At 55.3% G+C, this 13,329-nt stretch overlaps 1 protein-coding gene across 20 annotated transcripts in view; it reads right to left on the bottom strand.

The window, feature by feature from the left end:
* Window positions 1-116: 116 nt before the first annotated feature.
* ARHGAP39 (Rho GTPase activating protein 39) overlaps window positions 117-13,329 on the bottom strand; it is a 157,365-nt gene continuing 144,152 nt past the window's right edge. For 12 of the 20 annotated variants that reach the window (XM_035277026.3, XM_078352785.1, XM_035277029.3 and 9 more), the window contains 6 exons: window positions 7,622-7,714; window positions 3,957-4,030; window positions 3,063-3,262; window positions 2,289-2,380; window positions 1,623-1,792; window positions 117-1,531 (listed from right to left, as the gene is read on the bottom strand). In XM_035277026.3, coding sequence (XP_035132917.1) covers window positions 1,337-1,531; window positions 1,623-1,792; window positions 2,289-2,380; window positions 3,063-3,262; window positions 3,957-4,030; window positions 7,622-7,714 — 824 coding nt within the window. In that variant the 3' untranslated portion in view covers window positions 117-1,336. The remainder of the gene's footprint in view (window positions 1,532-1,622; window positions 1,793-2,288; window positions 2,381-3,062; window positions 3,263-3,956; window positions 4,031-7,621; window positions 7,715-13,329) is intronic. The other 8 variants (XM_035277033.3, XM_078352790.1, XM_078352788.1 and 5 more) reach the window with 1 other exon arrangement.

Genomic DNA, 13,329 nt, shown 5'->3' with positions numbered 1-13,329 from the left:
CTCGCCCGTCCTAGCCTTCGGAGCAGCGTGCACCGGTGCGGCCCCTTTTGGTCGGCCCCGCATCTCTTCCTGCCCCAAGGAGGCCCGGCCGCGCCCACAAGGAACTGGAGGCGGCGCAGGGTCCATGTGCACTTTATTCACGCGAGTCGTCGCCTCTCGGTCCATGCGTCGGGACGAGCGCCTGCGGCCGGGTTGGGCCGCGAAGGCCCGGAGACCACCCGACTGAGGACGCCGCCTGGGCCTTGGCAGGGCTGGGCCTTTTATTTTTAATAAATAAAAACAGAATTCTAAAAAATATATATATATATAAACTGGGGAGAAATTAAGTTTTACAACAATTGGAACTCAAAATTCCAAAATGGAAAATGTACAAACTCGGTCCCCCAGCAGCTCTGGCCTCGAGGACAGGCAGTCCTGGCCCCGGCGCCTTCCCGCTCCTCTGCCGCAGGTCTGGGATGGGGATGGGGTAGGGCTTGGTTTTTGGTCAGAAGCCAAGAAATAAGATTGGAGAAGAAAAGAAGGAATGACATCAACTTGCTCTGCACGGAGGCCGGGGACGGCTCAGAGATAAATAGCATTTAGGTTAAAACTATGTCATTAGCAAATTTAGTTCTTATATCTTCCTTCTATTTATATCTCTATACACGGGTGGGCTGCGATGCAGGATTCTGGATTTATAGTTACACGAAGAAAAAATACTCTCGCCCCTCCCCCGCCCTGCCCCCTACCCCAGACGACTTTGGTTTGGGGGCCCCATCCCACCCACAGAGCGCCTGCCAGGCCATGGGCCCACTGCCCTGGAGCCCCCAAACTCCTGAGCAGTCCCCACCTGGGGACCGCAGGCCGAGGGGCGGGGGAAGAGAAGGCGGGGACAGGTCGGGAAGCTCCCTCGGGGCTGGGAAGAGCTGCAGGCCTGGAGGACAAGGACTGGAGAAAGGGAAGGAGAGACGGGGGCGGCCGGGCGAGACCCAGACCAGGGCGCGCAGGAGTCACAGGGAGGCAGCCCGGCCCCAAGGCGGGCAGTGTCGCTCGGCTCCAGGACACAGAAGGCACTTTCTCGGAGCTGACCCGAGGCCAGCGGAGGGCGAGGTGGTACCCGCAGGAACTGGCCGTGAGGTGGGGGGCCAGAGGCGCCCTCCCCGTCGCTGCTCTTCTCTGGCTGCACCCTCAGACCAGACAAAAGACCTGGGGAGCGCCGGGCCGAGGGCCTGGGGAAGAGGGGAAGGGGGCTCCGGTGCTGGGCCGGGCGATTCGGGCCCCTCGGCTGAGAGAGTGAGTGCGGGCTTCAGCCTGGCTGGGGGCGGCGGGACGTCCCTCTCATCCCCGGGCGTCCCCACTACAGCACGCCCTCCATGAAGCTGGTGTCCAGGTGCTGGATGAGCACGCGCAGGAAGGACATCTCCTTGCGGGTGTTCTCGAAGATGATGCGCGGGTCGTCGGACTGGCAGCGAAGGCAGTTGGGCGCCATCACCATGGCCAGGTTGCTGACATCCATCTTGGTGACCGCCACGTTGGCCGGCTGCACGAACACCTGGCGGAGGAGCGAGGGTGGGCGCGGGGGGGAGGGGCGGGGGAAGCAGCGGGGACCCGGGGGAGGGAAACCCGGCGGCCCGCCCGCGTACCTGCAGGAAGCGGATGAGGTAGCAGAGCACCATGCGGTTGATGCGGGGCAGGGCGTGCACCACGGCCACCGCCGCCTCGGGGCTGTCGTAATGCGCAATGCACTGCTCGTAGAACTCGTGCGGGATCAGGGGCTCCTCCAGCTCCCGGTACCACAGCTTCAGCAGGGACGCTGGGGACACAGCACGGGGCTCAGCTGGCCTGCTCAGCGGGCACCCCTGGACCAAGTGGGGTCCGGTGGCAGACACGCATGGAAGGGTGCTGGGAGGGCTGGTCAGGGCACCTATGGCCAGGCTGGACCCGGACCCCCAGGGGCATGAACTTATCCTGAAGGCATGGGGGATCATACTCGCAGAAACGTGCAAAACAGGACTTTTCTGAGGAGGAGCCTCTGCAGCTGCCGTGAGGGGTATCTGCACAGCAGGCTTGGCTGAAGGGCACCGGGGCACAGAGCAGCAGGCTGGGCTGCAGTGTACAGGCAGAACCCGGGGTGCCTCGAAGACACCTGGGGAGACTGTTCAATGGGCAGGAGGATGTCTGTGCCGGGAGTCCATCGTGTCATTGGGCAGGGGCAGGATCAGGGTGGGCCCCAGAGGTGGAAACAGGGGCCCCTTGAGAACCACTGCCTGAGCTAGGCTCCTCCCCTGCAGAGCTTGCTGAGGACTCACCGGGGACGTGGGGGTCTTCCAGGCCTGTGGGCACCTTCCACTGGTCCACCTGCAGCTTCAGGGCGTTCACCTCGTCAATGTCCCCGGGGACCCTGCAGGGCACAGGGCAGGTCTCAGGCTACAGGAGCCTGCACCAGGGCTTCCTGATTCTGCCTGGACACTAGATCCCACTGGCCCCTGCTGACCCCGGGAGGGGAGCAGAACCTCAGGTCCCCTGCCACCCCCCACCACCCCAGCTGGCCTCTTTCATGTGAAGATAGGTGGGTGGCACTCTTCAGGATTCTGCCCCACACACCTGGGTCTGAGTGTGGTTTCCCCAGGTCCACTATCCCTCCCTGGATCGCTGCTGGCTCCCTGTGTGGATGCCCTCTCCAAAGGACCACCTCTCCAAGGGACCAAACCCACAAGCCTGTTTCCCCAGCTGACTCTCTGGTGAGTCAGGGGGCTGCCTGTTATCTCTGAGGCTGACGCCCCAGGCTGCCCATGGCTGGTGTCCAAGCATGCTCTAGACCCCTTGTGGCCATATCTGCAGGGGCACCCTCCCTCATTGGCTGTGCTGCCTCTTCAGAATGGGTCTTGCCCTCTCTCTCCTGGCCTGAACACCCTCGGGGTCAGCTTCCACACTGGGGCCCCAACCTTCCACCTACTCTCAGGTAGGGGTGCAGAAGCAGCCCAGTGGGCCTTAGGCTTAATGACCCCTGCATGCCAGAGATGCATGGATGACACCCACAGGGCTGTGGCCCCTACACCCGGCACCCGGGGTTGCCATGGCACCTGAAGATGCCCTCTGTCTGGTCACCGTTGAGTGCCAGCACCTCCTCAGAGAGCCTCGTCTGCACCCAGGGCAGCTGGCGCTCGGGGTAGCGCTCCCGCTGCATGCCCATGACCTCCTGCAGCGCGCTGCCAAACATGGATGGACTGAACACGGCGTTCTTGGCATGCCGGATCTCCTCCACGTTAGGCTTCTTTAGCCCCTGTGAAGATAGTGGCTCCGTCCTGGTCTGGCCTGGCTGCCCTGCTCCCAGCCCTCCTCATTCCCCAAACTCTAATTCCTCCTGGGCTGCTCCTGGCTCTGCCTCCTACTCCTCTCATCCCTGTGAACTCCTGGTTCCAACTAGACCAGGGACAAACCCAGCTCCCTAGCCGGAGTCACTGCCTACAGCAACAGCTCTCATAGTCCCTTGGGAAGGTGGGAGTGACTACTGGGCCACCCAGGGCTGTCAGGGAGCACAGCAGGGGCCAAGCCGGCTGATCTGGGGTGAAATGTCCAGAAGTCTGTGGCAGGGCTGAGAGCCCCCGTGTCATGGGAGCAGTGCCATCAGGGAAGAGGACGTGGCAAAGGGGCCAGGATCTTGGACATGTCCAGGGGTGCCTGAGGGAATTCCCTCAGTTATGGGCGCTGTACCTGGCTTGGGAGGACAGGATGGTACTGTCGTGCCATGTGACTGAAGCTCTTTGCGTGCCCTGCTCCTAAGCTGGGGGTCTGGGCCTGGGGAAGAGCCCCCGGGGGAGGGTGCAGCCCAGGGTCTGCCTGGCACACCCTGCCACCTGCCTAGGTGGGCTGTGTGGCACCCTCTAGACTGCCACCCCACACTAGGCCCCCAGGCTGTTCACCAAGCGTCCCTGTGTGCACAACTGCCCTCCCCGGTCTCCCAGGCGCACTCGTACCTTCTTGGCCCCAGTTAGGGCTGCCTTCTGCAGCTTGTGGTAACAATACTTGGCGTATGTGCTTATCGCCACCCCTGGAAAGGAATGGGGCCTCATCAGCCTGGTGCGGATGTGTGAGCATGGGGCCAGGAGAGGGGTGAATAGATGCAGCCCCTTCAAGGGTCCTGGGGGCTGGACTGGCCTGGTCCACCCCCTGCCCAGTGCAGCAGGTCCTCATGCTCTCCCAGGCAGTGTCCTTTAGAGCAGAGACCCAAGGGGTGCTTCCCCACCTCCAGAGGGACAGTCTGGGGAGGAACAGCTCTGGCAGCCCACCCACCCCTCCCACGGCCACGCAGGAACACAAGGGCAGGACCTGGGTCTGAGGCCTCTAGACCCTACTGCTCTCTCCTTGGGCCTGACCCAGGGAGCTGTCCAGGTATTTGGCTCTTCTCTGCTTCAGGCCCCTCCCTGGCTTTGCGACTGTGGGCAGGAGCCCCTGGAGGAGTCATTTCCACCTACCCAGCACCTGGGGCCAGTGCTGGGGGAGGCAGGCGCTGGGCTATTTGAACAGCAAGCCCAGCTCTGCTGCAGCCTGGCCCTGAAACACCACCTTTGGGCTCTTCTGAAGGACTGAGGCGGCAATGAGAGGTCCTGGTCTCCTTTCTCAAGGGAGGGGCTAAAACTCAGCTCCTGACAGCAGGGGCGCCGCTGATGGTCCTTGAGGTGAGGGGCAGTGTGCCTGAGCCAGCCCCTGGGCAGGGACTCGGGAACCTCAGCCTGGAAAATCTCCAGGCACTGGGCCCAGGAGGTGTAGAGGGGAAGAGGATTCCCAGGCTGGGTCTGGAAGAAGCAGCACCTTCCCGCTCCAGGTTGGGAAGCAGCAAATGAGAGAACACACCAGGAGAAGCCATTCTGGGCCAGGGGAGCCATGGACCTCAGACAGGACCCTGTGCTTCTGGACATGGGAGCTGCCCCAGTGCCCAGCGCCTACCACCTGCCAGGGTAAGGGTGGCCTCTGGATCCTGACCCCCAATTGGAATGCCTTTGTCTTATTTGAAGGAGCAGTTTCTGATGGACAGCTGAGGACATAGGGTCCTTGAACCCAGGTTCAAAACAGATGTGTCTTGAGTCCATGAATGCCTTTTCATCTCTAATTATCACAAAACAGTTGACATGTAATTGCCAAGGAGATTCTTTTTTAGAGTAACCAGAAGGAAAAAATTTTTTTCATAGATGTTTGGGTCCTAGAAAATCTGCTACAGTCCTTGGGACAACAGGGTCCTAGAAGAGGATCCAGCCCCAGCCTCCAGCATGGAACCTTCTGCCAAGGACCCCTCTTGGACTTTTGGGCAGGCTGTGAGGTACCCTTGTTTTTCTAGAATGGATGGTGCCCACACACACTGGACCCAGGCTTTAGAGCTCCAAGAAGGCAGGAGGGAGTAAGCTTTGCAGGAAGGCGGCAGAAACCCAGGGCCTCAGCTCAGCAGCTGGGACATGTAGTCCTTAGGCAGTGGGAGTCTGGGGCAGACGGCAGGGCCAGGACTGAGCCTGCTTGGGACTAGTACAACCTCCAGCACTCTGACTGGGATACCCTGGGGCCACCATCTCTCAACTGGTGATGGAAGGCATGATGCAGTCTCTCTGTGCCTTGGTTTACTCCTCTGTAGAATGGGGCCATGACAACACCTGTCTCATGCAGTGCTCAGCAAGCAGCTGCTAGTGTCATGACCGTAGTGGGTAGGCCAGGGACTGACGCCATACTCTTGAACCTGCAAACTTCACTCTGGGGGTCAGGCTGCCTGTGCCTCAAGATCTAGGCTGCTGGGATGACTCCTGCTCACACTGCATCAGGCACAAGGCCAGGCACCAAGACATCTGCTGACCTGTGGTGGAAGAGTGGGCAGTGCCCATCCAGCCCAGGAAGACCCTCACCTGTGTGGAATGCTCTGCTCTGAGCCCACTGCCCTGATCTGGATTTGCCTGGACCTCAGCCCTCATCTCCCTCAGAGCTACAGGACCAGGTCGCAAGCCTCCCAGGCCGCCAGGTGTGGCCAGGGCCTCCTGGTGTCGACCCTGCTCCCCACCTGACATCCTTGGGCTGCAGTGTCCCACTGGGCTCCACTCCAGGCACAGAATAGTCTGCTTCCCGCTCCGCCTGGCTGCAGCCAGAAGACTCTTACGGCCAATGCTGTTGGTCAGCTCTCAGGCCACCGGACGCCAGCTCAGGCAGGAGCGCAGAGCTCCTTCTACATTGCCCCAGATGGAGTGGTCTGATGACCTCTATGGCCAGGAATCCCACCCCTAGATTGCAACTGGCTCCCTTCTCCCAGGGTCCCCTGGCACAGACCTGCTGGTGGCAGCCTTGGAGGCACCAGGGTGAGGACAAGCCCTCAGCCTGGCAGATGCCATCCTGGCACCCCCCATGAGGGCCCTTCATGCCCCTATAGCCTCCTGCTGGCCCTGAAGTTTGCCCTAAGCAAACCTCATCCACGGAAAGCTTGCTAGCTTTGTTCTGGGCCTGCATGGGCAGCGTAGTCAGAGATGGCATCCTGGAGGAAGGGGTGCCTAAGCCAAGCAGTCTCAAAGGAAGTGCAGTGGAGCAGAGAGGTGGGTGGTGGAGTTCTGGACAGATGAGTGGGTGAGGCACAGTGTGGCAGGACCAAACCACTGCAGGAGTGGGCAGGATGGTACTGGAAGCCTGTGTGTGCAGATGTGTGTGTGTGCAGCTGACTTGGTAAGACAACACATCTCAGCCAGGTGTGGTGGCTCACACCTGTAATCCCAGCACTTTGAGAGACCGAGAAGGGCAGATCACAAGGTCAGGAGTTCAAGACCAGCCTGGCGAACGTGGTGAAACCCTGTCTCTACTAAAATACAAAAATTAGCTGGGCATGGTGGTGCACACACCTGTAATCACAGCTACTTGGGAGGCTGAGGCAGAACGGCTTGAACTGGGAGGTGGAGGTTGCAGTGAGCCAAGATCGCACCACTGTACTCCAGCCTGAGCTACAGAGTGAGATTCTGTCTCAAAAAAAAAAAAAAAAAAAAAAGGCACACCTCTCAAAAGGGAGGGCACAGCCCTGGGTTCACAGGGCTTTCCTGAGCCAGGGACTTGTGGGGGGAGGGGGGAGAGGTGAGAGCTGGGTGAGAGTGCATGGGAAAGCTGCTGGTGGGGAAGGTGCGAAAGCCCTCCCTTGGCTTCTGGGGGCTTGTCCCACCATCAAAGGGAGGGACAACTCCTTCTGATTCTGAATGCCAGGCTTGGCTCTTGTGGCTCAGGGCCAGCCGTGGGCTGCAAGACAGGGCTGAGGGGTGCTTGCCTGCAGGGCACCACACACCCCTCCACCTGCAAATTTCACTCTCGGGGTCAGGGCCAAACACTCACCTGGGGTGCCTCCAGTAGCCCTCAGCTGGTAAGTCCTCACGCCTCCCCCCCACATCAAGAACCCAGCAAGAAAGTTGGAAATGGCTCCGGGCACCACCAAGACAGGTGCAGCAGGCTTGGCCTCTCTAGGGGTCCAGTCAGTCACGGGGCCCTCCACCTCGCTCAGGAGGCCCCAGGCCTGAGGTTAGTGGCCCCATCCCCCCTGCCCAGAAGCGGTTAGAGAAGGGAAGGCCAGGCGGCCGAGGCTGGAGAGCGGAGCTGTGCAGGTGCAGCGCCCAGGGGCTGCGGGGAGAGGCCCTACCATCCGGCTCTTCAACATAAGGCTTGGGTTTCTTTCTCAATTTGGACTTCTTCTTAGTGTTTCTTTCCAGAAGCTCTTTTATGTGCTGTGTCACTGGGGAGCAAAGAGAACCATGAGGACCACAGAACACAACGCCAGGAGCCAATGCCCACTCAGCTCCCGCACTTGGCTGGTGAGGAGGCCCCTGGGCCTGTTGGGGACTGACCCTGTTCAGCTGGGGGGCGGGGCATGTCTGGGGGGACGTGGCTGTGTGAGAAAGAGAGGTGGCAGGGGCCCTTCTGAGCATCGTGTGGGCCAGGAAGCTGCTGTGCCCATGCTGGGGCAAGTGGAGGTGCAGGGAAGGCACCCAGGCAGGAGAGCGGGCAGCTTCTGCCCTCTGGCTGGTGGCAAGGCTGGGGCGGCAGTGGGCCTGGACTCTGCCTGCTGGTCAGAAAACCAACAGAAACAAGGGGGTCAAGGCAGCTAGCCCCAAGCCAGGCACTGCAGTCAGAGAGGAGGGGAGCTCCCCTCAGGCTGACCTTGGCCTGCCTCCTGCTCTGGACAGCACAGCTTGGCACTGTTGCCACTGGCCGTGATGACCTGGCTGAGGCCGAGGCTGGCAGGCTTGTGTGAGGCACCGCCTCTTCCCGCTCTGTACCACACTCTGTATGAGTTGCCACTGTGCCCGGCCCACACCTCAGGGGTGGAGTTAGGCTCCAGCTCCTGGACGGTGGACATCTACAGCAATTATCTGTAATTATTCTGCACAGATTTGTCTATTTCTATCTACTGAATCATTCATTTGTATCAGTGTAGACTTACAGATTTTTTTTTTTTTTTTTTTTTTGAGATAGGATCTCACTGTGTCACTCAGGCTGGAGTGAGTCGTGCGATCTCAGCTCACTGCAACCTCCACCGTCTGGGTTAAAGCAACTCCCACCTCAGCCTCCTGAGTAGTTGGAATTACAGGCATGCACCACCATGTCCGACTAATTTTTCTATTTTTGGTAGAGTCAGGGTTTCACCCTGTTGGCCAGGTGGGTCTTGAACTCTTGATCTCAAATGACCTACCCTCCTCGGCCTCCAGAGGTGCTGGGGTTACACGCATGAGCCACTGTGCCCAGCCCACTTACGGGTTATAATCCAATGAGTCTTTACCTTGTTGCTCAACTTGCTCCAGCTTTGGCCACTGGGAGCTCGTTCCACCAGCTCCACTGTCCCTGTGACAGACATCACCACCACCTCTGGCACTTCCTGACTTCTGATATCTTATATATGACTGGCACCAGCCCTAGAATCACCCCTTTCACCAAGGAACTCCGAATTCTGAATCCTTTTTTTTTTTTCTTTTTGAGATGTAGTGCTCTGTCGCTAAGCTGGAGCGCAGCGGTGCAATCTCGGCTTATTGCAACTTCTGCCTCCTGAGTTCAAGTGATTCCCCTGCCTCAGCCTCCTGAATAGCTGGGACTATAGGCGCATGCCACCACACCTAGCTAATTTTTTGTATTTTAGTAAAGAGGTGGTTTCACCATGTTGGCCAGGATGGTCTCGATCTCCTGACCTTGTGATCCACCCGCCTCGGTCTCCCAAAGTGCTATGATTAGAGGCGTGAGCCACTGTGCCCGGCCCTGAATCCTTATAATGAAAAATGGTATTTAGAAACCAGGATCTGAGTGTGAGATGTGGTTTCTGCTGCTGGGAACTGATTGTTCGCAGGCCCTCTCAGCTCACAGTGAGGAAATGCCTATGTGTACATGAGCTCCTGTTCACACGCACATTGGTAGATATTTCTGAATGTGACCATCTGTCTCCGTATCAGCTAAACATGGCCTCTAACTTTATTCCACTACTGCCGCTTGTCACCCAGCCTTCCTCCTTCTGCATGTCTGTAACTGGTGTATCTTCTCATTCTTTTAACAGTCTTTTGTAGGAGACTTAATTTTGATGAAGTCCAATTTATCAATGTTTTTCTTTTATAGACAGTACTTTGGAATTACATATAAAAATCTTTGCCTCACTCAGGAAAGCATTTTCTCCTGTTTTGTTCTAGAAGTTTTGTAGTTTTAGGTTTTATGTCTTGGTTTATGAGTGATCCATTTGTAGTTATTTTTTGTGTACACGCCAAAATATGCATTGGAATTCATCTTTTGTTTGCAATTGCATATCCAGTTTTCCCAGTCCCCAAGAAGGAAATGACTATCCTTTCTTCACTAAGTGGTCAGCACTGTGGAAAGCTGACCTATGCAGACATGGGTCTGTTTCTGAACTCGCTATTCTGTTGCACTGACCTGTCTACCTTGAAGCCAGTGCTACACTCTCTTGATGAGTCTAGGTGGAGTAAGTCCTCCAACTTTGAATTCTTTCAAAGGGGTTTTGGCTATTCTAGGTCCTTTGCAATTCCTATGAATTCTAAAATCAGCCTGTCAATTTCTAAAATAAAGAAATATAATAAAATTTCCATTCCGAATCAATCTCTGGATGGATTTGGGTGGAACTCACAGCCTAACAGGACTGAGTCTTCTGATTCACAAGCAGAGCAAACCTCTTCATCTATTGAGACCCGCTTTCATTTCAGGAATCGTTTATAGTTTTTACTGCAGGGGCCTTACATTTCCCTTGTCAGATCCATCTCTAAGTATGTCACATTTGAAAATGCTACTGCAGGCAGGTACAGAGAAGTTGAGGCAAGAGGATCGTAGCTTGAGCCCAAGGGCTGGAGGCTACAGTAAGCTATCACACCACTGCACACCGCCCTGGGCAAAAGAGTCTCAACGTAAGTAAATAAATGTGATTAAAAATAAATGGAAAAAAATAAATAAATAAAAATAAAAATAAAAAATAAATGTGAGTGTACTCCACCCTGGAGACCCTGTGTCTAAATAAATACATACATGCAATTGCAAATGGCATTTTAAAATACCAGTTTCTAATAGTTTGTTGCTAGTATATAGAAATAGATACTAAGGCTTGGTGGTTTACACATGTGATCCCAGCACTTTGGGAGGCTGAGGTGGGTGAGTCTAGGAGTTCAAGATCAGCCTGGCCAACATGGTGAAACCCTATTTCTACAAAAAATAAGAAAAAAATTAGCTGGGCTGGGTAGTGCCTGTGGTCCCAGCTACTTGGGAGGCTGAGGTGGGAGGATCCCATAAGCCTGGGAGGTGGAGGCTACAGTAAGCAGTGATGGTACCACTGCACTCCCCTGCACATACAGTGAGGCACTGTCTGGAAAAAAAAATAGTGTATTTATTTATTTATTTATGTTAAATGAAGTCTTGCTTTGTCACCCAGGCTGGCGTGCAGTGGCATGATCTTGGCTTACTGCAACCTCCGCCTCCTGGGTTCAACTGATTCTCCCGCCTCAGCATTCCGAGTACCTGGGACTGCAGGTGCACGTCACCATGTCTGGCTAATTTTTTTTTTTTTTTTAAGTAGAGACAAGCGTTTCATCATGTTGACCAGGCTGGTCTTGAACTCTTGGACTCAAGTGATCCACCCGCCTCAGTCTCCCAAAGCGTTGGGATTACAGGTGTGAGCCACCACACCCGGACTGCTTTGCTTCTTAAGCAGAGTTTTAACCAATCCTTTTGTTTTGAGCTTCGGCGTCACTGTCTTCCCCCTTTGCTAGAGGAATCTGGCTCTACCCACTTTTGAGCTTCTAAGGGTTTGCGATCTGCTTTAGCTCTTCATTTTCCCACCATCTGCTCAGGATTCACTGTTCTTGGTCCATGTGCTCCAGCTTCTAAAACAGTTGTTCTTCCTTTTCCACTTTCTTTTTCTTTGTGAGTTTTTAAAGTTGTGGTAAAATACATGTAACATAAAATTTACCACTTTAACCATTTTAAAATATATGGTTCTGTGGCATTAAGTACATTTACATGGTTGTACAACCATCACCAATGTCCACTTCCAGAACTTTTTCATCTTCCCAAAGTAAACCTCTGTCCCCATTAAACACTCATCTCCACTTTTCCCCACCAGCCCTTGGTACCCACCATTGTACCTTCTGGCTCTAGGAATCTGACTACTCTAGGGACCTCATAGAAGTGGAATCATATAATCTTTGTCCTGTGACTGGCTTCTTTCCCTTAGCACGATGTCCTCAAGGTTCATCCATATGCATGTCAAAATTTCCTTCCTTCCTTTTTTATTTGAGACGGAGTCTTGCTCTGTCCCCAAGGCTGTAGTGCAGTGGTACAATCTCAGCTCAAGGCACCCTCTGCTGCCCAGGTTCAAGCTACTCCCTGCCTCAGCCTTCTGAGCAGCTGGGACTATAGGCGTGCACCACCACGCCCGGCTAGTTTTTTTGTATTTTAGTAGAGATGGGGTTTCACCGTGTTGATCAGGATGATCTCCATCTGACCTTGTGATCTGCCCACCTTGGCCTCCCACAGTGCTGGGATTACAGGCGTGAGCCACTGCGCCTGGCCAATTTCCTTCCCTTTTAAGGCTGGAAATAATTTTCCACTTCATGGCTGGATACGTTTTGTTTCCCCATTCAGCTGCTGATGGATCCCTGGCCTGTTTCCACCTTCTAGTTATAGGAATGTGCTGCTGTGAACATGGGCATATGAGTGACCATTAGTCCCTGCTTCCAGTTCTTTTGGGTAATTCCAGAAGTGGAACTGCTAGATGACATGGGATCTCTATTTTTAATTATTTGAGGAACTGCCTACCAGTTTCCACAGTGGCTGTACCATTTTACATTCCTTTGTGGGTTTTTTCCTTCCTTTAAAAAATTCCTTCACCGTCGTTTTAGTGAGTTCAAGGTAGAAGTGAAGCAAATGCACATGCTCAATCTGCCATCTTGAGCTGGAAGCCAGGAGGCCTTGCTGAATTCATGAAGAAGTGAGCAGTGAATTAAACCTTTAAGGGTCTCCAGCCTTCCAAAATACAGAAGTGGAGCAGGTGGGAGGGTGGGGAAGCTGAAGGCTACATACCCACTGCCAGTGTGCCTCGATGTTTGTGTCGAGAACTTGCTGAGGGGTCCCAGGGACCGGCCAGGAGACCCTCTGCTGGTGTGAAAGTTGTGACCACACATGACACAAGGCTAAGCTGGGGACATCACCTTGAGGGGCCTCAGTCCCTGAGGGTGGTAGCCATACAGTGCAGGTCCCACAGATGCTGGTAGATGAGTCAATCAAAGGCTCCTGAGGTGGAGGCTGGTAAGGTGCTCAGGGCGATGCACCAGACTCAGCTCTGCCCCTCACTGAGGTTTCCAGTGCCCTGGCCCTGAGGTTAGTTTCCTTTTTCTAAGAACTGTGCCACAGCCTAGCTAGCCCTCCAGAGCATAAGCTACATCCTTCTGGGCTAATAGGGTCTGCGTTTCTTTCTTGCTTGCTTGCTTTTAAAGACAGGGTCTTGGCTAGGCATGGTGGCTAATGCCTGTGGGAGGCTGAGGCAGGCGGATCACCTGAGGAGTTTGAGACCAGCCTAGCCAACATGGTGAAACCCCACCTCTACTAAAAAAATACAAAAATTAGCCAGGTGTGGTGGCGTGCACCTGTGGTCCCTGCTACACAGGAGGCTGAGACAGGAGAGTCACTTGAACCCAGGAGGCGGAGGTTGCAGAGAGCCAAGATTGCCCCACTGCATTCCTGCACTCCAACCTGGGCGACAGAGTGAGACTCCGTCTCAAAAAAAAAAGGGGCGGGGGTCTTGCTCTGTTGCCCAGGCTGGAGTGCAGTGTCCCCATCATGGTTCACTGCAGCCTTAACCTCCTGGGCTCA

The sequence above is a fragment of the Callithrix jacchus genome, chromosome 16 (genome assembly GCF_049354715.1).
Source record: "Callithrix jacchus isolate 240 chromosome 16, calJac240_pri, whole genome shotgun sequence".
NCBI lineage: Eukaryota > Metazoa > Chordata > Mammalia > Primates > Cebidae > Callithrix > Callithrix jacchus.
Note: the sequence above shows the minus strand (reverse complement) of the source record. Positions and strands in the feature narration are given on the sequence as shown.